This window comes from Leptonychotes weddellii, chromosome 4 (genome assembly GCF_054177405.1).
Source record: "Leptonychotes weddellii isolate Sample4059 chromosome 4, ASM5417740v2, whole genome shotgun sequence".
In the NCBI taxonomy this organism is placed as follows: Eukaryota; Metazoa; Chordata; class Mammalia; order Carnivora; family Phocidae; genus Leptonychotes; species Leptonychotes weddellii.
This window is the reverse complement of record NC_138372.1, coordinates 130,803,860-130,829,855: the sequence shown is the minus strand read 5'-3', so window position 1 is coordinate 130,829,855 and position 25,996 is coordinate 130,803,860. Positions and strand designations below refer to the sequence as shown.

At 37.6% G+C, this 25,996-nt stretch overlaps 1 protein-coding gene across 1 annotated transcript in view; it reads right to left on the bottom strand.

The window, feature by feature from the left end:
• Positions 1-25,996, bottom strand: part of SLC26A7 (solute carrier family 26 member 7) — a 109,350-nt gene that overhangs the window by 63,463 nt on the left and 19,891 nt on the right. Inside the window, exons 3-4 of the mRNA XM_006742779.3 lie at positions 18,823-18,933; positions 16,897-17,069 (exon numbers count right to left, since the gene is read on the bottom strand). Coding sequence (XP_006742842.2) covers positions 16,897-17,069; positions 18,823-18,933 — 284 coding nt within the window. The remainder of the gene's footprint in view (positions 1-16,896; positions 17,070-18,822; positions 18,934-25,996) is intronic.

The window sequence follows — 25,996 nt, the reverse complement described above, 5'->3', positions numbered from 1 at the left end:
GCAACATATGTGATGCACCAGGAACATCATGAGGTGCCATGCATGATTCCCCAGTATGAAAAACCAGCCGCAGTTTTGAGAATGTACAAGGGGCCACAGCACCTTTTCCATCTCTGGAAAACTTGAGAGAATTTATCAGTGCAGAAAGAAATGTATCCAAATTGCTTGCAGTTTAGCAGCCCCCTTTTATTCAATATGCAATTAAAAAATAATATGGATCGCCAACGCAGAAATCAGGCAGTCTGTTTCTGCCAACATAGGAGGCCAGAGCAGCCGCTTCTGCTACTAACATTTTCTTTTCAGAAACTGTGTGTTTGTCAAAGTAGAATTGTCCTGAGGGAAATATGCAATCAATGGTATAGGTACAAATGGAACACACTGATCTTCTTGGCAACTCTTGATCCATAGTCTGTTGATTTTCATCCTGAAAACCCAATCAGTTAAGAAAAACATTGAACCAATTTTCCCCAAGTGTCTACTAGTAAGTAAATTCCAACTTATGATATTAACTCTTACAGACCCTAAGGATAAAGTTAGCATATTATTGGGGTAAGATGAACACCAGAGAGAAAGATTTCCAATTCAACTAAATGCAGTTTACAAGCAATCCAAATCTTGGAAATTGTGAAACCTGTTTGCACATATGGAATTTTATGCATACGTGGAATGTTGTAAAGTTCTTATCTGGATGCCAAGAAATCTTACCTTCATTTATTTTGAGAAGCAAACTCTTTTGGGAGCCCTTGTATAAACCATCACCGTTTTACCTTCTGCTTATTATTTGTTTCCTAAATTCCAGCACCTTTTTAGAGGAGTTAATTATTTTTCACGGCTAAGAAACAAAGGTCACTTTACCTGAAGTCATTCACCAACCATTTACAGCTAACACTGGCTGTTAGCAGCAGCTTCTTAGTCATTTCCACAACCTGAATGTTACGAATGGAAGGGCCCAGGAAAGTACAAGATAGAGTTCAGCCTTTTCACATATTGCAAATACATACACCTGCCTTACAACAGAAATCAGAAAAGATGGAGTACCCTCCTTTCAAACTTAGCCGAAGACTTAAAGTGTTTTTGTAATAGTCTACTTGTACACATTTTTATGCTTAAAAAAAATCTTCCCAGCAAGAGATAAATCCCTAAAATGGAGAATTCTTGACTCCAAAAGGTCAACTAGCCCCTTAAGAGCTCATTTCTGATACAAACCATTGGGTATGTGAAGGATGATTGCAAACATGTGAGATTTAACTGAAGAAAAATTACTCTTTTCTGGATGACGACATTCTCCATAACCCAAGACAATGACAGATATTTTAAGGACAAAGAGGAAGAGAAGGAGGAAAAAGGAAAGAGAAGGATCAGAAAGAGAAGAGGAGAAATTTAAGAACTCCTCTTTTCCCACTACCCAAATTTGAACAGTTTATTCACATCAAAATTAGGGCTCTAGCATATAGAGGCTGATGTACACAGCTTGGAAGATAGCAAATACCCATGCAACACAGGTTTTGTAAGAAGCACCCACAGATGGATGTGGCCTCCAAGATTACCTTAGAACTTAAATATGTGAAATGAGGATCCTTCTAGACTATTTTGCTTGGAGGCCCAGTATTTAAATTTTATACCAATGTTAAGCATTTTTTTAAGCTAATGACATACTAAACAGCCACCTTACCTCCTTTTACTAATAATATAGATGACAATAGCTCTAAGCTGGCTAGCCAACTCCCAAAATTTGGCCATGCAATGTTTTATGAGAAAATAAATTTTATACAATCAATATATTTCAGCTGTTTGTAGTAAAGCTGATAATCTGGGCTAAGGCTGAAAACCTCTGACACACATTATCAAGGTTCACTAGCATGACACTCTTGGGTAATGTTTCTGTAAACACCATGTGTTCTATATAAATTGAATGCATCTCAGATTTCAGGCCATTTTTTGCAAGTGGCCTTCAAATAGTGAAAAAAGAAAAGAGTACATAGTAAACAACTATTCTACCCATGTGGATGGAATACAGCATGCATTTCAGGTTTTGTCAGATCCTTTGCAATCTGGCTTTTACATATACCAAGTCATTTATTTGTCTGCTCAATAAATATTTACTGAATACCTACTAGGGACTAGCCGCAGCACTGTTGCCAAATACAATGATAAAGATACAGTTCATACTTTAAAAAACCATACAAAGAGAGGTGAAATGAAGATGCTGGGAGGGGGCACTATTAACCAAAAACATAAAGAACTGTAATGTAGGTGTAACTAGGAAGGTAAAACCTGAGAAGCTCTTTGGGTGGGAGCTAAAATGCTAAGAGCTGTGTTCTTTATTGAGCAGCGTAGGCAGGTCTGGGGGAGACAGCTAAATTGCTCATGACGATAGGAAAATGACTGAGTGCTGCATAGGGATATGGCAAAAAGGCCTGTGTGGCCAGAAAACTTGAGAATCAAAAATGTCAAATGGATACCTATGAAGTTATATGCTGTGGATTTGAGAATATAAAACCCTCCTCCATACTGTTCGTGCTAAAAGGGAAGGAGTTATCAAGCCATGCAAAGACATGGATAAATCTTAACTATTTTAAGTGAATGAAGACAACCTGAAAAAAACTATATACTGCACGATTCCATATATGTGATATTCTAGAAAAAACAAAACTATAGAGACAGTAAGCAGATCTGCAGTTTCCAGGGCCTTGGGAGTGGGAGAATGTGTAATAGGTAAACTACAAGGAACTTGTTAGAATGGTGAAACTATTCTGTATGATACTGTAATGATGGACATATAACACAAGCATTTGTCAAAACCCATAGATCTTTACAGCACAAGAGTGGACCTTAATGTATGAAAATATTTTTTAAAAACCCTTTGGAGGTCAGGAGATCCCAGAATGGAATGCAGAATATGACAAAGAATCTGCAACCACTGCTGTGTTTTCTATCTCTATCAATTTTGCCTTTTCCAGAGTGTCACTCAAATGGCATCATATAATATACAGACTTTTCAGACTAGCTAAATGGATAACCTCACTGAAACGGGTGACAAAAAAAAAAAAAACTGCTCATGTGAATAACTCTGGAAATGAGTAAAGTCTGTAAAACCAATGACGAGAGGCGCCTGGGTGGCTCAGTCGTTAAGCGTCTGCCTTCGGCTCAGGTCATGATACCAGGGTCCTGGAATCGAGCCCCGTGTCGGGCTCCCTGCTTGGCAGGGAGCCTGCTTCTCCCTCTCCCACTCCCCCTGCTTGTGTTCCTGTTCTCGCTGTCTCTTCTCTGTCAAATAAATAAATAAATAAAAATCCTTAAAAATAAATAAATAAATAAATGAAACCATTGACGAAAAAGAAACACTGTAGTCTAGCTATAAAGTTGTTTCCCATGGGGATAGGAGTTAACAATTCTGAAACTACATATATACTGGAATTAAAAAATTAAGTAGATGGATGGTGAATGGTGGGAGCCAGGTTTCTCACCGTTGGAGAAGTTATAGACCAGCAAGGGGAGAAGGCTAGGATGATCGATGTGGTAAGGGATTAGAGTTGGGGATATCTGGGAACTCATGTTTAAAAATAGATACAGGTAGTCTGCCTCTCTTTTTTTACATTTAGCAGGCTGTGCAGTACATTTACCCATTGTATTACTTTTAAAAACTAACAAACCTGGAAAAATGCACACTTCAGTTCTGAAATATAAACTCAGTGTGGTAGGCAGAATTCTTCCCCAAATTCTTATTCCGTTATTCAAAAGAACACTAATTTATGGGGGCGCCTGGGTGGCTCAGTTGGTTAAGCATCTGCCTTCGGCTCAGGTGGTATCTCAGGGTCCTGGGATCAAGTCCCGCATCGGGCTCCCTGCTCAGAGGGGCCCTACTTCTCCCTCTCCCTCTGCCGTTCCCCCTGCTTGTGCTCTCTCACTCTCTGTCAAATAAATAAATAAATAAATCACACTAATTTATGAAGGGATTTTGCAGATGACATTAAGGTTATGGCCTTTACAACAGGGAGAGTATCTTAGGGAAAAAAATAAAAATAGATACAGATAGATACATATAGAAATATATATAGATATGTCCACATACATGGGTTAATAGACATACATATATTTCCTCACTCTGTCAGCTGAGAGGGCTAGAAGCAACAACACCCCAGTTGCAATGAGCATACCTAGCATCCAAATCTTGATCTCAGATGCTATACCCCAATAAGAAGAACCAGGGCTCCTCAGAGAAATGGTTGATTCTAGGACTGGGGAAGGAAATATACATTATGAGCCTGGATTATCTTGTAGTGTCAGAAAGAAAGGAAGTGCTCTAAAAATAAACAAACAAACAAATAAATAAATGGAGGGGTTATGTCAAGGAGGGACATAGGAGCCAACTGAAAGATCTCCCAACACCCAAAGCTAGCACAATTTGAGGAACAACATACATAAAGTAGTATTGGACTATAATCCAAAGGATAAAATAAATATCCTTGAGTCCATATTGATATAAATAATTGATTACATTTTTAAATGGGGGAGCTGAGAAATCTCCTGTGTAAATTATTATTCCAATAATTTACATAGACACTCCCCACTCCTTATCTCAACTCCTCACTTAAGGTAACTCCCACCTCTTAAGCGTGCGCTCTGCATATTGACTTCTTTCCAAAGAATACAGTATGGAAAGGAGGGGAATAGAGAAACTTTACATTAGAGCAACCTGACAAACACTAGTTCAGCCAAGTGATTAAGGTTAACATCAAGAATGATAAGTTATATTGATAGTCTAGACTGCTGATATGATGTAATCAGAATGTCACTCTATCTCCCTGGTCTTTCTCCTAAAATTCCATAACCCCAGTCTAATCATGAGAAAAATATCAGACAAATCCCAATTGAGGGACCTACAGAATACTGACCAGAATTTCTTAAACTGTCAAGGTAATCAAAAACAAGAAAAGTCTCATTTACATAGATAAGAGAAGCCTAATGGGACCTTTGATTCCATCAATACCTTGTCTTTGGTCAACACATTATTATAAACAATCTTTGTTGCATAGTTGCAAGAAATGGAATTTTGGCTGAAAGATTGTATACTGACTGCAGATCAGCCTGCAGGAAGTTTAAGTGGTTCTTAAAACATATTAAGTATTTGTGTTGTGATTTAAGATTATGAAGGAAAGAAATCAACACTTGTTGAATAACTGTGCAAACTGCATACTGTAGGTGTCCTACTGCAAGGGATTTCATCCTTGCACATCCTGAGGGATAACAACCATCAGTTCCACTCTTGAGGAATCTCAGTCAGAATTCAACATTTCCTCTCTATCAGATCTTACCCTGAAGTCCATGCTCTTTTAATATTCTACAGGGCAAACCTGTTTCAACTTGTTCTGTTCAAAACAGGTTGCAAAAGTCTATAAAGGGGAAAAAATTCATGACTTCTCTAAAAAAAATCCCTTAAGCTGTAGAAGCTTACAATGTTGTAGATCTAGTTCAGTTTTAAGACCTTTTATTGTGTATTCAAAATGTAACTAAGATGTCTAAAACTTAAAGTGTGCAAAACCAAATTCTCTGTCTTCCCTCATTAAATCTACTTTTACTCTTTAAAAAAAGAGAGAGAGAGAGAAGCCTAATGGGAGACAGGACAATTAAATGTAATAAGATAAGATCCTGGAACAGAAAAATGACATTAGGTAAAAATTAAGGAAAGCTGAATACTACATATGGACTTCAGGTAATAGCAATGTATCAGTCTGGGTTCATTAATTGTGACTAATGTACCACACCAATGTAAGATGTTAATAATAGGGGAAACTGTAGGTGGATGGGGTAGGTGGTAGCTCTGCTCTCTTTGTAACTTTACTGAAATCTAAAATTATTCTAAAACAAAAAGTTTTTAAAAAGGGAAAGAAAAGAAAACCTCCTCCACGTCTTCTACAGAATCTTCAGGTAAATCGACATTTTTCCCCAACGTGTGTACTGCTCGTGACAAGTTCCTGAGTTCTGCACACGTGGGCAAGGGGGAGAAGAGAGACCTTTAGAGGATCTCAGACAGCTGGGCTTCAAAAGTATGACATGTGTATAAATAACCACACCAAGACAAGTGTGCACACATATAAAAGAGAGGAATAGAAAACACACCATAGATTTCAGAGAGAGAAGGGAATTATGCTGGATAGGGGGTAAACTTGTGCCTTGACACATAAGAAGAAATCCAAGTGGGAGAAGTTATTAGAAAGCATTCCAGAAAGAGGGAAGAATATGAGTATAAAGCAGAACAGCATGGGATATGTTCAGAAGACAGCTGCTAGTTCAGAAGGAGCACAACTAGCCTAAAGGGAGTAATAGAAAATAAAGTAAGACATTTTGAAGTCAGAATATGGAGCACCTTAAAAGTAGTGAAAAGAGAGTTTTGCAGGAGTGAGTGACATCACTCTTCCATACATTTATTAAACACCTAGTTTTGCCAAGAAGTGTGTTGCACACTGGCTCAAAAATAAGAGCTGGGCTTTGGTAGGATTAATCTGATGATAAAATGTGGAAAAAATGGCCATTTAATAGGTCAGTATAATAGGAGAAACTAAAAGAAAAAGGACAGAAAAGCACCTAAACTGGACACAGCAGTAATGGAGAACAGAAATGAGCCAAGTGTTAGATAATCCAGAGGCAAATTGATCATAGGCTTAGGAAATACAGTTTATTTTTCATTTGATTTTTTATTGTCGAATATATCAGAAATTCACTGGGGTTAAGAATTATTTTTATTTGGAATTACATGGTTGAAAGAGGCGCCATAATCTTTTCAGTTCTCAGACTTTTCTGGAAAACAAAGCCTCTAACACAAGAGGCGATGAGAATCAGAAGTGCTAAGGGTGGACAGTGATTTGACCCGTCTGCCTTCCTTTCTGCCCCAGTTATAGAAAACAATGACATTGTAGGATGGGATGATTGGAGCATGATAGTATTAAAAGACACAGGGGTATGGGAAGTGGTTGTATTTCTATTTTTCACTGGGTGGTGGATGGGGGAAGAGGTGGGAGATTTCACTGACTAGGTCTTCACATTTCAGTGGGACAGATCTGACAAAATACATAATCAAATTAGAAAATTATACTACATTTTCTTACTCCTTTTTCATTAATAACTGTTTACAGTTTAAACAGATATAAACACATTCCCTATATTCTGGTCAGGGATAGAGGGAGAAAATGGTAAATTGATAAAAGTAAAAAAAAAAAAATCTCAATTTAATTTTGGCTACTTAACATAAGTGATATCATTAACATTTAATTGACCTTTTTCTTATTCAAGTTATTCAACTTGCATCTATTAAATACTAGCTACTGGAATTATAGAGATAAACAGTCTCTTCTCCAGAGACTCAGAGTCTAGAAAGGCAGGTGTAAATATGCGGAAAATATTTCCTGGTAGATAGAAAAGTCCTATCGTGTAAGTCATGAGCAATGTCTTACCGAAGGCAGTGGGGGTAATCACTTATAACCACGTCCAGAGATATCAGGGAAGGCTTCTCTGAGATGATTCTATTTAAGCTGAGCCTTGAAGGACATGCAAGTGACATGGAAAAGGACCTTGAGTGCCTGGAGAATTGGCAGGCACACAGTTGTCCAGCCAAAGCCATTGCCCCACCATTCAAGTCACGCCTAGTGCAGAGGCTGCTGCTACCATTAAGGAGGTGAAATGTGGAAAGAACACACACAATGCCTGGCCTTAGAAGTTACTGGATGGAGTTTCCTTGCTTCCTGTCTCAGTATGAGTTTAGAAAGCCAGATAGCTAGCATAGCAGTTAAGAGGTTGTTATACTGGAGTCCAACTCCCACTTGGCTAGTTCCTAATTGTGAGATTCTAAATATAAGTCACTTCACCTTTCAGCATCTTCATCTGTATAATGGGAAGAATAAAATGACTTATTTCATAAAATGATGGGGATTGAATGTATGAATACATGCACTAAGATGAGAACAGAGCTTGGCATATAGTAGGATAATAAATACTTTTATTATTATTATTATTATTATTTTCAATGTGAAAAATTTTTATTTTTATAATTTTAAAGATGTTATAATTCTACTTTTAAGTGTATTACTCCTTAGCTTCGCCAGGTACAAAGATTTAGATTAAACGAAGTAATGACTTCCTGACTATAATGGTTGTGAAATAGTGAAACATCATCAAAAGAAATTTTAGATCATCTTCCCCCTGCACTTCAGAAGATGAAGTCAATGATTTTTCTGGAAGCGGTATGTACGATGTGTTGAATAGTCAGGTTAAACTAGTTTATATCTTAAATCTTTCCTGTATTCACGATCCCAGTATTTAATACACCCAAAAAATGTTTAGTACAAAACCAAAAGTAAATGAACATCTCCTATTTGGGTCTGCAGTTGGTTTCTATCATTCTTGAAGACGTGAGCCTGAGTGCTTCCAGAATGCACCAGCACAATAATACAAGGCTCTGTGCACTAAACACCCCCACCTGTGTCACCCCATGCTTGTGCAACTGTCAAACAAAGGAGCTGTATATACCCATGTCCTCCAGGGCAGAAATCTTGTCCCACAGTCGCTTCAGAAAAGTAGAGCTTGGGAAAACTTCCAGAAGTAAATGGGCAGGGGACAATCCCAGACCCCTCTCAGTTCTTGGAAAAAGTAATGGGCAAAATGCCCAACATGAGAATAATAAAAGCTACAGGGAGAAGAAAACAATGGTTTTTAAAAAGTGCCTTAACTTTTATTGAATGTTTGTTTCCCCAGCAGAAATGCTTAGTGATATTGGCATTTTTAAAAGGTTCCGCCTTGCCTTGAAATTAACACCTCATTGCTATGAGTGAGCAAGCAAGTCCTCTCTTGGCTGCTACTGTTTTTTGGCTAGAAAATGTTTCTTTTTTATTTTTTTTGAAAAGTAACACTAATAGCACAAAATTGCATCAGTTACAACAGAAAGACTTTCTTTCCAAGATGAGACACTTAATGTACCTTAGGAATAGATGGTACAAATGGAAACAAAAAATTTCCAGACCAGAGAGTTCAGTTACGATCAGATACTGCATGAGTCCTAATCACAGAGGTCCTCGCTATGCTACAAAACCATTACAAAAGAACTAGAAAATCAACAACAGTGAAATTACGCAGAGGGAAAGAAACCAGACAAAAAAATAATACAGTGAATATGTTTTTATGAAACTCTAGAAAATGCAAACAAATCAGAGTGATTCATGGTTGATGGAAGGTGGGGGTCCTAAAGCACTGAGAAGGTCAAGTGTCAAGGAAAAATGTAAGGGAGTCACAGATATTTTCACTATCTTGATCGTGGTGTTGGTTTCATGCATATGTCAAAACATCAAGTTGCACACTCTAAATACATGGAATTTATGTGTGGCAATTATACCTCAATAAAGCTGTTTTTAAAGGGCCCATAATCTAATCTACAACATAGAAACCTATCACATTACATTATTGTGGTTGTATAAGTGCACTTTACACTAGCAATATAAAAAAAATGGTAAGAGAGAAGAGAAACAGGAATTACTTCTTTGCCTGAATGACAATGAATGAGAGATATTTGAAAGCATTTTTGTTTAAGATGTACACATAAACAGCTTACCTAAAAGATAATCAAACCACTACAAGGCAAGTCTGTTTATTCTGGTGAAAGCAGCCTACAGTAAGGAATGCATCATTCTCAGTGCAAGAAAGATCAAGTAGACAAAAAAATGAATAAGAATATTGAAAACTTAATAACTTAATCAATAAGGTAGAACTTACAGCTATACACTAAGAGACTATGCCTTCTTCTCCCCAAGTGCTCATGAAACATTCACAAAAATTGATCATATATTAGGTTGCAAGGAAAACATCAGTAAATTAGAAAATGTAGAACTATTACAAACAGCTCTCTCTGACCACAGTGCAATAACACCAGAAATTATTGACAAAATTAAAAAACAAAAAGGCCCATTTGTTTGGAAATTTAAAACCTTTTCCTAAATAATTGTTGGGTGAAAGGGGAAATATAAACTGAAAGTACTGAATTTCTAAAAAATATTGACAGTAAAACACTATCAGAATGTATAGAAAACATTTCAAGCAAAGAGCATGGGAAAATTCACTAAATGCATTTATCAATAAAACTTTTAAAATTATAATAAATGATTGAATTCCCAACTCAAAAACTAGAAAAAGAATAAACTAAAAAAATAACAAAAGAAAGGAAATAAAATTAAAAGCAGAGGTAGCAATAGAAAAAGTAGACTTTCAAAATCCTACTTTTTTCTTAAAGAATTAACATAGACAAACCACTAGCTAACTTGATCAAGAAAAGAAGAGCGAAGTGCAAATATAAAACTAAAAAATGTCAAAGCAGAAAACATTAAAACAAGAAACTGTTTAAAAATCATAAGAAATCAAAGACCTACATACAAGTAAATTTGAAAGACTAGATAGAAAGGACAATATTCTAGGGAAATACAGATTACCAAATTTGACCATACCGGAGACAGAGTGCTGCACACGACAACTTTATAGAAGAAATAGAGAACGTTATCAAGAAATTACCACCAGGGGTGCCTGGGTGGCTCAGTCGGTTAAGCATCTGCCTTTGGCTCAGGTCATGATCTTCAGGGTCATGGAACTGAGCCCATCCAGCCTGCATCTGGCTCCACGCTCACTGGAGAGTCTGCTTCTCCTTCTCCCCATGCCCTTCCCCTGACTCGTGCTCTCTCTCTGTCTCTCTCAAATAAATAAATAAAATCTTAAAAAAAATTAATAAACGGAATCCAAAACCACATTAAGAATAAAACACACCATGATCAAGTGGGAGTCATTTGAGCGATTTAAGGTTGGTTCAATGTTAGGAAATCCATTAATATAACATACAATAGATTTCAGAGGAAAAAAAAAATCACAGGATTATCTCTATAGATGCTGAAAAAGCTTGCATCAATATTCAACACTTTTTCTAATTTCTATTAAATACACAAAAATGTAAAACAATAAATAATTTTTTAACATGGTAAATTTATATACTCTATTCTCAAGACTAGCATCTTAATGGAGATGCTAATGGCATTTTAAGCAAGTTCAAGAAAAGGCAAAAAAAAAAAAAAACCCTACTGTTTCCACTATTATTTACCATTATAGCAGAGGTACCATCTAATGCAACTGAACAAGAGAAATCATGAGTTATATTAATTTGTAAAAAAGTAAAAGTACCTCTAGAAAATACTTAAAAAAAATCAATGAATAATAAAACTCATTCAAATAGTAAAAAAACAAAAAACAATTCAGTAAGATATCAGGATATATAATGAACAGACCCAAGCACCCATATGTACATGTATACAATACTGGAGCTTGCTTATTCACTTTTCTTATCCAAAAATAATACTATTTTTTCTTGATAATGACTTGTTCAGTTACCCTTCTCCCTACTAGACTATATCTTCTATGAAAAGTGACCTGAGCCTATTCTCTCATTCCAGTTTTCCCTATGTCTAGCAGATAGCTGGCCAGAGTAGAGTTCCAAAAAGTTGTTAAGTGCCTGGCACTGATGTTTAATGTTTCTAACAACTATCAAATTCTTTATCACTAGCAGAATCCCAATTTGTTCACTTTTCTTTTTGTGAGGTATTCAAAGAAGGAGTTCCTTTCTATATCCCAGAGATAAATTTTAATTAGTCTAAGACAATTATGGTGATATTATCCCCCACCCCACTAGCAATTCATTTAAGAATGGGCATGTGATATTTCCAAGCAGGAGAAATCCACCAGGGACTTTCTAGGGTCAGTTTTTATTCCTGACAAAGAGATGCACAAGGAGAGACATTTTTCTGAGTCTTGATGTGATTGTGTGAGGACATGGTGCCTGACATGATGGCAGCATTTTGAAGCCATGCAGTCATGGACTGAGGGGTCACCCAGGAAGAAAAGTAACTGGCCAAGGATGGCATAGCAGGAAGCTATAAAAAATATAGGCTATTGATGGAATTATAGTTACTGAATTAACCAACCAGGAACTCTGCTACTACCAGAATTCTTGTCATATGAAACACTAAACTCTATCTTTTAAGCCACTTTTGTGTACAAATTATATTTTCTGCAGCTGACAGCATCTTAACAGATATATTTGTTAAATAAAGAAATAAGTGGGAAAAAAATCTATAGCTTTTACAGACAGAAACAATAACAAGCTGAAGGACATAATGGTAAAGAAAGCTCCATGTATAATAGCAACAAAGATGATGACATACTTAGGAATAAATGTGCAAAACGTATGAGGAAACCCTCCTGAAAGACTTGAAAGTCTAACAAAAGTAGACTTGAACAAAACTAAAGGCATCTGTTCTTGGATAAGATAACTCCATGTCATAAAGATGTCAATTAAACACAATCCCAATGAAAATATCAACAACTTTTTTTAAGTGGAGCTAGACAAGTTGATGCTAAAGTTCAGAAGAAAGAACAAACATGCATCAATAGCCAAAAACACACTAAGATGTAAAACCTACAAAGTGCACCAGTCCTACCAGATTAAACCACACTAGAAGTCTCCCTAATTAAAACAGGGTGCTCCTGCCACTAGAATACATTTCCAGACCAGTAGAATAGAACAGAATAGGATAGAATAAATCAGATCTAAGCAAATGTGGAAATGCTATGGGTGGCATCATAAATCACAGAAGCAAGGGTGAGCTTTTTAATAAATGTCACTGGCCCAACTGGGCAACCACTTAGAAAAAGAATACAGTTAGATTCTTATCTCCCACCACACACAAGAATTAACTCCACACTGACCAGAAAAGTCAATATTAAAAAAAAATTCATATAGAAAATAACTTAATAAATTTTTAAAAATATGGTGAATTCTTCTATACACTTAGTGTAAGGGAAAGCTTTCTAATATTGACAAAGTCCAGGGGCAATTTAAAGAGTGACTGATAAATCCGACTACATAAATTTTTTCATTTGCATGGTAAAATAAATTGCATGTCTAATTAGACTAAAATACTTGCAGCATATATCACAGATAAAGGGCTAATATCCATAATATATGAAGAACTCTTAAAATTTGGGGGGAAAAGGACTAAAACCCTAATAGAAAAATTAGAAAAATATATGAACACAAAATACAATCTACAAAATGGATACAAAATGGCCTTAAACATATGCAAAGATGTTATAATTTGCCATCACTCATAATTTAAGAAATGCAAATTACCCTTGAATATGATTTCTTACCTATCTGGTTGATTAAAACTTAAAATCTGACAACACGTTCTGTTGGTGAGGCTGAGGGTGCTCTCATGTATTTCTGTAGGAATGCAAACTGCTACAACCCTTTTGGTAGGTAATTTGAAGATATCAAACAAAACCACATATTCATTGACCTTTTGATCCAGTAATCCCATTCTAGGAATTCACCCTGAACAGACACCACCACCAATATGAAAATACATATACACATACACAGTAGCATTGTTTACAAATGCAAAATGCTGGAATCAACTTCAATGCCCAAATATAGGAGATGTGTTGAATAAACAATGGCATATCCATACAACCGAGCACAATGCAGCAAAAAAAAAGCATGGATGGCATTTCTAGGAGCTGACATGGAATGATTTCCAGGATATACTACTGTTGAGTGAAGAAAGTCAAACACAAAAGAACGCTAACTTCAAAAAAAAAAAAATTAAAAAAAAAAAAAAGAATGTTAACTTCCATGTAAGAAAGAAGGGTAAATAAGAAAACACTCATTTTGCGAAAGTATAAACCAGAAATGAACGAGACAGGTTACCTATAGGAGGTGGGTGAGAATAAAGCAGAAAGGACAGGAAGACTGGGGGTGGGCTGGGGAGAATGACAGTTCTCTGATGTACCTTTTTTCAGAGTCTCCTCCTGTTATAATAATTAAGTCAACAAATGTCAGACTCAATTCTTTTAAAATCACAAAATTATTACCTGGCATGATGTCTGCTATTTCTTGATTTTCAGATTCTGAATAGCTCATTTAATTCACCAACTTTCCTATGAATCTACTATGTGTGGAGTGCTAGGCTAAGTGCTATGAAAACTGGAAAACAGATTAAGATACTGTAACCTCAAAAACCTTGTGTTCCAAATAATGTCTTATGTAGAAAACAAACCAAAATATTATGGATGTACAGAAAGCTGAAAGAAAGGCAAAAAAGAAGCAATCTCAAAATAAAATCAGAAATTTTATGGTATGAAAAGAGTTCACTATAAGTATACATCTTAATTCTAATTCCTTTATCATTTTATCCCATAGTTTCTTCTAAAAAAGAGAAAGACACACTAGAATCATTAAAACAATGTTAAGGAACATAAGTCCAATAAAGAAGTAGAGAAACAGTTGCATGGGAAAGGAAGTTAGATAAATAAAAGCAACAATCTAGGGGGAAAGGTTATTGATGAACTACCAGAAGAGAAGGCAAAAGAGGAAAAGCACTAAGTCAAAGGGACCTTATTATCTAATAAAAAAGGCAGATCAGTTCATCAATTGAATGGTTTGCCAGACGTTGAAGAACCTGTTGTCTGCCATGACCTCTTGAAACACAAAATGCAATAAATGTCTGTATAAGTAAGCCTCCCATGGTAGGGTTCTCAGTTACTTATAGCTGAGAGCATTTCCAACTGATACACAATTTGTCAACCAGATTGGATGTGACTATTTCAAACACCTTAATATAATTTTATTAACCTAAATAGTTCCATCAGTTGGAATTAAAAATAAATAAAACAAGGTAAACAAACACTGTCTGTGTTTGTAGAAGCTGGAAACCCTGGGACTGCCCTCATATTCAGGAGGTTTCAAATCTGAAGGAGGAAAGGAAAAATGACCGAAAAGCTGGCTCCAACAAATCCCACAGACCCTAGGGTTCTGGTTGACAAGGGATAGATGAGTTTGGAGGTCAAATAAATTCCAGCCATCTGTTCAAAAATTGGCTAAAACGTAGGTCACATATCCAGGATCGGAGCAAAAGACAAAGGAAAACAGATGTTTGATGAAGTTATAAGACAAAACATGCGACTCTCTGGATCAGATTTTACATGTAATAGAAGTCCATGAAAACCAAATTATTTTTATTATCTTTAATAATATCCTGTTTTACTCTCATGATTCTAGGGAGTTTCATTCTGAGAAATGAGACATTTATTTTTTATGTTGTTAGAATCCTGGCTTTTACTTTTATATTTTATTATCATTTAAATTCTCAATCCAAATATGCTAGATAATAACAAAATACCTGATGATTGTTTTAAACTATGGAAAATGGTTAAAATGAGACAAAGCAGAAGGTTGCTGGGTCTTACTGTGAGTTATATACTTTCTTGGATTTTTAAAAATACTAATATACACTTAAAACTACTTGTTCCATGCTTAAAAGAATATCAGAAAGTCCAAACCTAGTAAAAATCATAAATTCAAAGAGAGATATGAATGGTAGATAATGGGACCAGGAGGAATAGTGATATTATTTTTGCTGTGTTAACACAGAGATTATTATTTTATTTTAAATGAGGAGAAATTGAGGAAAACCTATAGCAAATCTATGGCAACATACCCATTTTTGAATCACCAATTCACATGGTTGATTATTTCTGAGATGGACACAGATGAGAGGTCCATTAGAGCTTCACGGTGGCCAATGGAGGGAGAAGAGCCCACTAAGCTTGCCTGTGCAAGTCTCAGAATACGTGGACATCATCCGCGTTTGAAAAAATAAAACGAAGGTTATAGGGTACTCAGGCAACCAGTCTGTGTTTCATGAAAGCACAGCCTTCGCCGCACACAATACCTATTAGACTTCTAGTCTGGTAGCTTCCTAGGCAAAGCTGCCCTCACATAATCTATTCTCTAAAGAACTGGGAAGAGTTGAGTTAGGATTGGTCTTACATCCTAAATTCTCCCACCCTTTTTACATCGTTGGAAGGCAATGTAATTCTAGGAATTTCTGTTTTCCTTCCCTCTAGATCACATCTTTTCTTCTAACCCTCCAATTCCAGACAATCATCAACTATTTTTCTCCCTTGTTGGCCTTTACACCATATTTGACCTTATAAATAATGTCACACTGTAAAACAGAGCCTCTGTCAACCCAGAAAATAGTCACCCAGGAAGTTTGTGCACATATAACTCATTATAACACAGAAGAATAAACCAAAATGGTTATCAGACAAATTCCGTGTCTAAGAGTCAGTACCGTCCTACATTTATTTTCTATACACTTCTGAATTATCTAATTCTGACAACTGATTAGAAACAGCAAATTACATAGCCCGATATTTTGAAGAAGTAGAAAAACTAGAGCAGACCAGGCAACAAAACAGCCGCCTGACGCTGAAAGGGGCAAAGTCTGGTGCAGGTCTGAGTCGAAAGCCCTCACACTGGCAGTCTTCGGCACAAATGAAATACCACTTGTTACTGCTCTGGGGAGTTAACATCATAAACTCTAAAAATTGGGAAGGACCCGAGAAATCTAGTCACGTCTCTTCCCATTGTAGGAGCTTCTCCTACCTTATCCCACAGTGACGATCCGGTCACTGTATGAACACAAGGACTGCCTCATTGCTGTATAAGGAAGCCCTTTCCATTTTGTAAAACATTTTTTACAAAGTTCGTTCTTGAAAAGTAAAAAACCGCTTCTCTGTAACTTTGATTTCTTGATTCTGATTCATTTATTCAACTAGCACTTACAGAGTAACTACTCTGTGTAGTAGACAGTGTTTTCATAAAGATAAAACATATCAGCTCTTCATCCATCTGTACAAAGACATGAACACAAATAAAAACAAAGCACCAACTGCCTGCCTGCCTTCCTCCCTCCCTTCCTTCCTTCCATGGCCTCCCTTTCTTCATTCCCAGGTCTCAGTACCACGTACCTGAATCACACCTCCCAAGAAGGAAACAGCTGCAGCTACACCAATCCTTTGCAGCTCGAAGTCCGATAAACCCAGTGTGCTTGTGTTACTCTGTGTGCTGAGGTTCTGGCTGCTCAGAGGGACCAGCCGTTCCACTGCGTTGGCTGATATTAAAGATGTCAAAGCAAAGGTGCCTAAAAGGGGGTGGGGGTGGGGGGAATCTTCTGTTAGTAACGGACTCAACGATAATGGTTGGATTCCACCATTAAAGTTGAATCCATGGTGTAAAACCAAATAGATCTACTGGAAACATTATCAGCACCCTGACTCATCCACCCTTCACTCCACTCCAGGCAAGAAGCAGAAACTTTCCTACATATACACATATTCTTTCAACACACAGCCACACCCAGCTACTTGCTCTTCCCAGGCCATACCTACATTTTCTCACCTCTCTGCAGACGTGCACAGAGAATATCCTCAGGGCAGGGATTCAGATTACAGCTTAGACTCGAATGCAAGTCCTCTATTTATCAATAATGTGACTTAAAGCACATTACCCTGAGTCTGCATTACTTCATCTGTAAGCTGGGGATAATTTAATACCTCCCTTTCAGGGTTTGGGGACAATATAAAGGAGATGATAATTATGAAAACCTCAGTAGGCTCAGTGGTTAATTGTGAACTCTTCCACTTCAATATTAGCTCTGTACACTCATTTCAGACTTCTGACTTCTAAAACTATAGATAATAAATTTATCTTGTTTCAAGCCACTAAGCTCCCAGTAACTTGTTACATCAGAAATAGGAAACCAATGCAATCAATAACACAAACTGACCACTGAAGAAATAGACACATACTTAGAGGTGAGATCTTAAGCACACAAAATAAAGAGAAATGCCTATATGGATATTTCTAGTTAAAAGTATTTTTTATCATTATTACCTTAATATTTAAGATTAGGGTATCATTTTTATAATAATAATAACTAACTTACTAAATCTTATATAGCAAGTACTAAATTAGACACTATACATCAACTATCTCATCTCATTTTCATTACAATCATATGAATTTTTTTTATTTCACTATACAGAAAGCAGCAAATAGGCCTTTATAATGTTGTCCAAGGTCATGCAGATAGCAAACAACAAATAAGACATACACCCAGAACCATTTAACTCTACAACCCAGGTTTTTAACCAGCTTGCTCTATTATCAGACTACTTGTGATAGTTCAGATTTTCTTTAGTAATGCATAGGTAGGCAAGGTAAGAGTATACTAATTAAAGGGCATTATGGATTCCAGCTTGGAAGAAACCTGCAAGATCATTTAGCCCAAGTATCAATTACATAAAAAAATGTTTTTCAATGTTTGAGTAACTAAATTCAATAGTTTTTTCTTTCCCTCAAAGAGCTTACCTTCTCTCATTACACTGTAAATTCAGAATATATGCCCTTCTCTTACGACCTTTTTACAACTTAAAAATGCAAAGAATCTTTAAAATAACCTTGATTACATAATAATATAGCAATAAGTCACAGTACATATTGAATAACTGAGGCACAGAGAGTTAAATGTCCTGCTCTAATATTTGCTGAGGTTTCCAGAAGTAAAGTTGGAATTGCTTCAGAAATGTAATCAGTAACTAATGTGCACTTCTTTTTTTTTTTTTAAAGATTTATTTTAGGAAGAGCGAGAGCACATGCACACGAGCGTGGAGGGGAGGCGCTGAGGGAGAGGGAGAGAGTGTCTTAAGCAGTCACTGCGCTCAGTGTGGAGCCCAATGTGGGGCTTGATCTCATGACCTTGAGATCACAACCTGAGCTGAAACCAAGAGTCAGAAGCTTAACCAACTGTGCCACTCAGGTGCCCCTCTAATGAGCACTTCTGAGTCCCTTTCATTAGTAACATGAGAAGCATAAACATAGACAGAAATTATTACCTGTGGCAACATGACGTCCCATTCCAAATATGGCATAAATGATGGCAGGAAACAGAGACCCATATAAACCGAACACTGGGTGCACAGATGAGAGACTCGCGAAGGCCAACCCTGTCAAGTAGACCCAGGTAATTAGGACCATCTTATAACTCCAAGATACAGTCCACTACAAAATAGAATGGATATCGATTTTTTTTAATGACAAAAGGAACTATGACTTAATTATTCTAATTAATTATTGCTCAGTGAGGTTCTAGCATTACTATCCTAAGTAACAGGAAATTCCTTCATATAGCTCATATTTAAATTTCAATTCTATTATGCACAAACAATGAATCATGGAACCCTACATCTAAAACTAATGATATAATGTATGGGGATTAACATAAGAATAAAAAAAAGAAAAGAAAAGAAAAGAAACAGAAGGCCTTGGCGGGGCCCATGCTGGTGAGGCCCTGAGGGTTAGACTTCATTGGCTTCCTGGTAAATCTCCTCTTCCTGAGCTTGAGCTTACCCTGGAGCCCTCCACATGTCTGTCATTGAGCAAGACAAGCTGATCTGTCCCGTGCTGGTTCATTCTGACTGACAGACTGATTCCTCAGCAATTTAAAACATTATTAACACATCTACTGTCTAGTTCCGGTTTTGGTCACTTTTAAGAAATATTCAATTTCAAGATTCCTTCTGACTGTTTTCCTGACTTTTCCCTCAGAATCACCCAAGTTCTTGGATATCAGAAAAGAGACTTTGGTCCTACTAGCCTCCAGTTGAAGTGCTTTATTCCCTCTTCATTGTTAGCCTTCAACCTGTCCTTGCTCTGTCTGCTGGATGTGTAGCTGGGCATCGTGTAGGTGACTTTTATCAGTGGCCACCATGCTTGTTACTGTCTCTGGTTGCAAAATCCCTACATTCTGGTCTCCCCAGCCATTGCTAGCCCTCTCCCAGTCCATGAGCCTGCTTAGTTTTCTTTGTTTTCTTTTCTTGGGGTCTCAGTAGCTCCAAGGGACTTTTTTTTGTATTACACAGAAACATGCAGCCCCCTATGTTGCTGCCTCAGGCCCACCAGGCTAAGAAACTCCATTAGCCATTGCCATGGGCACCATATTGGAGGTGGAACCGTGCCTTCTCAGGAAGTCTCTCCGTCTTCACTGGCAGCACATGCCCAAAGAAATCAGGCCCTTGTTTGCTGTGCTTGAATTCTAAGGAGGAAGCCAGCACATTCAGTTCGGAACCATGGCCCTCCTCCTTCTCTCCTGACTCTTGAATTTTTCCTTGAGCATCAGGGTTTTTCCCAATATGGTAGGATTCTAATATCTCATTCCTCAAATTTTTTTATTTATTAATGTAATAAAATTAATACAATGATTAATAATAAAAAAATAAATAAATAAGTTTCAATTCCAAAAACCATTACTTTGGGACCGCTACCTTTCCTCTTGATTACATTAATGTCTACAAGAAAACGTTGGTTCAGAGAGTCTTCCTGGTAAAAGTGATAACATCATAAGCAAAATATCTCCACACACACTTTGAGAAGCATTTCTACATTTTCTTGGTATCATTTTATTGGCGCAGTAGCATCTGTGGGAATACTGAGTGTTTCCAGATAAGAAAAAATGTGGCCCACATTTCAGAAGATCACCCAGATCTACTAAACCAATGATGGGGGCAAAGGAAAATTGCATGCAGCATTTTTAACAAAAGCATCTTGGATGAATTATATGCACACTAAGTTTTGATAAATGTGATAAATATCAACAGGATAGGAGTTGCCCTATTTGGCTACATTTTTATTCTATCTGCAGCAGAAAATGTATAGACAGAGCTAGAAGCAGTGAGATCCTCACCTTTTGCCTAGTGAATAGCTACCTATTTATCTGTTTGTTTTATTAACTCCTTTCTTTCTCTCCCTCCCTCTCTCTTTCCCTCTCACTCTTTCCCTCTTCCCCTCTCTCCCTCCCTCTGGCTTCCCTCCCTCTCTCTCTTTCTCCCTGTCTCTCTTTAATCCCCCGCAAAATCTATGTATAGCAAAATCCACTCAAAAACAGAATTTCTTCAGATCTCCTACTCTTACCAAATTAAAATAGGAATAATCCATGTAACATGTTTAACCCAGATCTTTAAGAGAGCTCTAAACCTAAAAATGTAAAATATTACTTCAGTAGATTCTACAAAAACAACCTCAAAGACCAGAAATCCTGTAGACACTTCCTTCATCTCATCCGACACTGATACTGAGCTTTCCCTTTGAGCAACAGCGCCTTTCACTCTCAGCCAGAATCTGCTTCTTTGCTAAGATGACAATGAACAATGGCCAACATAAAAGAGGAATGGATGAACGCAGATAAACGGTGCTTTAAAATGTCAAATACTCTTTCCGCAAATAAGAACCATAAAACCCAAGCCACCCTCCCACACACACCTCCAAAAAGCACAGAGGGCTGGATGAAGTTTTCTTATTTTGATTCTTTTATTATTCTGGGTCACAAAATAAGCCACATACATATTTTCATACACACACACTCACCCAGCTAAAATATGGTAGATACTCCAAAAATGATGAATATATTGACTAGTTCAAGTCACTTACAAATTACCAGAATTATCTATACTCTTCTCCATATTTATGAAACAGGGTATTTGATAAATTAAGAGCAGGATTACAACTCTCTAATTCTATTATTTGGGGAGGAAATACTGCAAATGCTAATAAATATTTGTATTACATAATCTAACTTGGATTAGAAGAGAAGCAAGACAACAAAAAGAAGGATCAAGAAATAAAAACAAAATAAGTATCAGGCCAAGGGGTGCCAAAAGGGGATAGGAAGGAAACGCAGAGCAAAGGGGAAAGGGAGAGAGAGAGGAAAAAAAAGAGAGAGAGAGAGAGACAAAGAAAGAGATTGGAGGAAGCCCAAACCTTAAGGTCTTTAGATAATTTTTAAAGATCAAAAATCATAAATTGGTAATGCAAGTCTGATATAACCGCAAAAGAATGGTCACTTTCTGAAGGCTTTGAAAGATGCAGTTTTTAAGAAAACATGTTTTGTAGGTGTAGTAATGGCTATTATAGAACAGAAACAGAACAGACTCCTTATTCCAGCATCAATATCATCAGTAGCTTCAGGGCTTGTGAACATCCCCAGACTTTGGAGAGGCCCTGAGCATGAAGTCAAACATTTCCCACCATTCCCCTTGCCCCTAAACCCCAGGCCGGCTGCAGGGCAAATGACTTCCCGAAACACAGTGCCTGACCCCTGAGGGAGAAGGAGCACCCAGGCGGGTAGATCGCTCTTGAGTCTCTGCCTCTGCTCCTACGATAATCTCTTGGTTGAAATGGCTAGAAAGCCACACAGTCACTACCGGTGAGAAAGAGAACTGTTTATCACAGAGAAGACGATATTCAGTACTTTAAGATACAGATTTTTATTTCCGTGTCAGCCGTTTTTTCTGGATTTACATGATAGCAATTGTTCAGAAATATAAAAGAAACCTGGAATTGCAAAAGATCATGTCTAGAAATTAAGTAATGTGTTAGAAGTTGGGGATCTGGTGCTGGAGTTACAAGTGGAGAGCCACTCTGTTGAGACTCCATGTTCTGTTGGCCTATTCTAAGGTTTATTCTAAGTTCTGCAGCTCTTTATTCTAAGGTCAGGCAGCTAGGACTCAGAAGCACTGGTTTTACTCCCCTTTGAACCATGATCAGTCTTTTAAGACTTTGTGAATTGAGTTTCCATACTAAGTAATACAACTGAATTGTCTCATTAATCTCTCCAATTTCTAATACACAAGAAAGAAAATATTTACAAAAATATCAAGAAGGCTGAACCCAGGCTGACCGGCTCATGCAAAGACCCTGGCCTCTGTGTCCAGCCCGCAGCTAACTGAAGCTGGTGCTTGATCACTCAGCACTCTATGCAAATTAGAAAAAGGTGCCCCCTGCTGGATGATCAACCCCACCTTATCTGTGACCTATGACTGAGGAACTGCCCATCAGAAAAGCACGGGTAGCTTTCCCTCATCTTCTGCAAAAATGGGCAGCTTTTAGTTTGGTCAATCTCGAAAATATTCATTTCTCAAAATCATGTTAAAGCACTGTATTCAATTTGTTTTAAGTTGCCAAGCAGAAAACAAACATTACCTTTCAGTTCTAAATGCTGGGCCCACAGATGAATTGTTGCATTTGGATATGATGAAGGAAGAACTCTAGGATTTGAGATAGAAGCTAATAATCTATTCAACCAGGGGCAGGTGGTGTTTGTCACCTGCCCCTTTGCCCCCTGGTTTTATTTTAAAACCAAAGCTGAGATTCTTCTCTTTTTTTTTTAAAGATTTTATTTATTTATTTGAGAGAGAGAGAATGAGAGAGAGCACACGAGAGGGGGGAGGGTCAGAGGGAGAAGCAGACTCCCCGCCAAGCAGGGAGCCGGATGTGGGACTCTATCCTGGGACTCCAGGATCATGACCTGAGCTGAAGGCAGTCGCTTAACCAACTGAGCCACCCAGGTGCCCCCAAAGCTGAGATTCTTATCCTAATAAGTCATACCACTTAATAAATTAGAGCATTATCCAAATGACACCCCCTCAGTAAAAATACTTCAAAGGAGTAAAAGCCAATAACAAAAGCTTAATTATTTCTGATAAATGCCTAGCGGCGGGCAGTGAAGGTGGCAGAGTGATGTCATGAATATTGAGGATCAGAAGTATTTTTGTGTGCATTTCAGAACTTATTCTGAGCCCAGAATTGCTAAAGATAGAAGCACTTAAAGTTCTCATTCCAAAGAGTAAGGACTAAGCACCAATAATCCCAAGAGAGTAATAGAAAGTGTTCAGAGAAAGCACTAACAATAAGACTCAAAGAAAGGAGATGAAAGATCCAATCCTGTGCTGCATTCCTTAATCACCGACTTAAGGTTCTCATGACTCGCCTTTTTTAATGAAAATGAAAGGGCAGCTTGTACGGACAAAGGAAATGGAAGGCAAGGTGATCCTGAGGTACTTTTCCAAGTTAACAGTTAAAAAGGAGAAAATGCTACCTAATGAAATAAGGTGTTAGGCGGTTCTGCTCTCCCCACCTCCCTCCCTCGCTGTCTCTCTCTCCCTCCTCCTCTCTCCCCACCACCTTCTCCTCCTTTTCTCTTTCTCCACTTTTATAGCATTTTTTTTAAAAGATTTTATTTATTTATTTTGAAGGGACACAGAGAGAGCACGAGCCAGGTGGAGGGGCAGAAGGAAAGGGAGAAGCAGACTCCCCACTGAGCAGGGAGCCCGATACTGGACTCCATCCCAGGACCCTGAGATCATGACCTGAGCCAAAGGCAGACACTTAACCAACTGAGGCACCCAGGTGCCCCTCCCTTTCTCTGTTTTTAAATAATCTCATATTTTCTGATTCAGAGAAGGTGGTAGAAATATCTAGAATCAAGACATTGGGACAGTGGGAAGATAAGAAATACTGAATCACTACAAATGGCCTATCAGCTACACATTTTATTTCCTCTTCAAATGAACAGTCATTTGTCCCAAGAGTAAAAGCAGAATTGGTACATTTATAAATCGAATAATGAAAACTAACTTAAAATACGTGGCCATACACACATACACAAAGTCAGGACTCACACACAGTGTGGAATGTTTCTGGGCAGGTTACTGGCAGGCTGAAAAAAGGGAATTTTGCATCTAACACGGACCATTTAGGCGTTATTTAGGTCCTCAAGAGAAGCAAAGCCTAGACATGCCCTCACTCCATCCATGGATTCTAGTAGGAAAACCTCTGGGTCCTTACACATCTAAGTTAATTAGCTACCACTGACTCCTACATATCACTGAGAATACTCACTTCTCAATTTTAGACAAGGCATATAACCTCCATTTGTAGAGCAAACAACATGGACAAGTACCCCCAAGCTGACCAAAACCACCACCACAGCTTTAAGCCAACTGAATTCTTCCTGAGTCAGATTTCACTGCCAAGGAGATAGTATGGAACACTTCAAAGCCTCAGTATTTCTGTTCCTCTGCCCCAACTCCCATAGGATGGAATCCCTGTCTACAACATGGGAATAATGTCACCACCTGCCCCCGGTGGAATAGGTCATTAGCTTCTGTGGTAAAACATTTGCTACTTTTAGCCACCCATCTCCAGTGTCCCTTCTTTTGGTAGCAAGACACCAATTTCCTTCAGGAAGTCCCTCCTGCCACGCAAAGAGCATGGGCTGAGAAAGGGCAGTTGACCCCTGCTCCAAGCTCTAGGTGGGGACCCATGGCTCAGCCTGGCCAATCGGAGATTTGCATTCCCTTCACCAAAGCATCTGGTTTAGAGAAGGACATGAGATGCATGTATGTTTTATGAAATTCCATTACACTTTTATTGGAACTATTAAATGAATACATAATTACTTAATAATGAATATCTAATCCTATGTATTAAAATACCTTATATAGTAATTAAAGATGGAAATGGCCTGAATAGTCATCAGTATGGACACCACTAGATCAATTTTGGCATAACAGAACTATGAAATATTATGCAGCTATTAAAAAGAATGAATTAGACCTGTATCCATTAACCTGGAGACATGTCCATTATATATTGTTAGACATGACAAGTTACAGGCATATATATTTTTTATGTAATACTTTATGTAAAAATCCAAGGAAGAGATTATACATCTTTTTACACATCTTTGTAACTTTTTTCACCTTTTACATTAAGTTTATAAACCTATACAATTTATACATTTTTGATAGAGACTTTTGAAAGCAACCTTAACATTATCCTGAATCTTAAAGAAGTCATTAGATTTCTTTCTGATGGAAGCAAGGTGACAAGATTTGCTTTTTAAGCGATCACTCTGGCAGTTATGTGGAAGACACACAAGACTGGCAGAAAGAAAACAGGGAGCTCCTGCTGATATCCAGGTAGTGGCAAAAGAGAAAGGAAACGCAGTTCCATCCCATATAAAGAGGCATTACACGCAGTCAAAAAACAAATCAGTTCCTTGGCCTGTGGCTTTAGCACAGAGCACTTTCTTCCTAGAACATGTCACAGGACCAAAGGTGGCTGACTGGATGTGAGTGGTTGTAACAGGAATCAGCTAACATCCTGGGTTAGGTCCAAAGAGACTGGGCAGGTGATCATAAGAAGGCTGAAGGTCCTGGTCAACACCAAAAT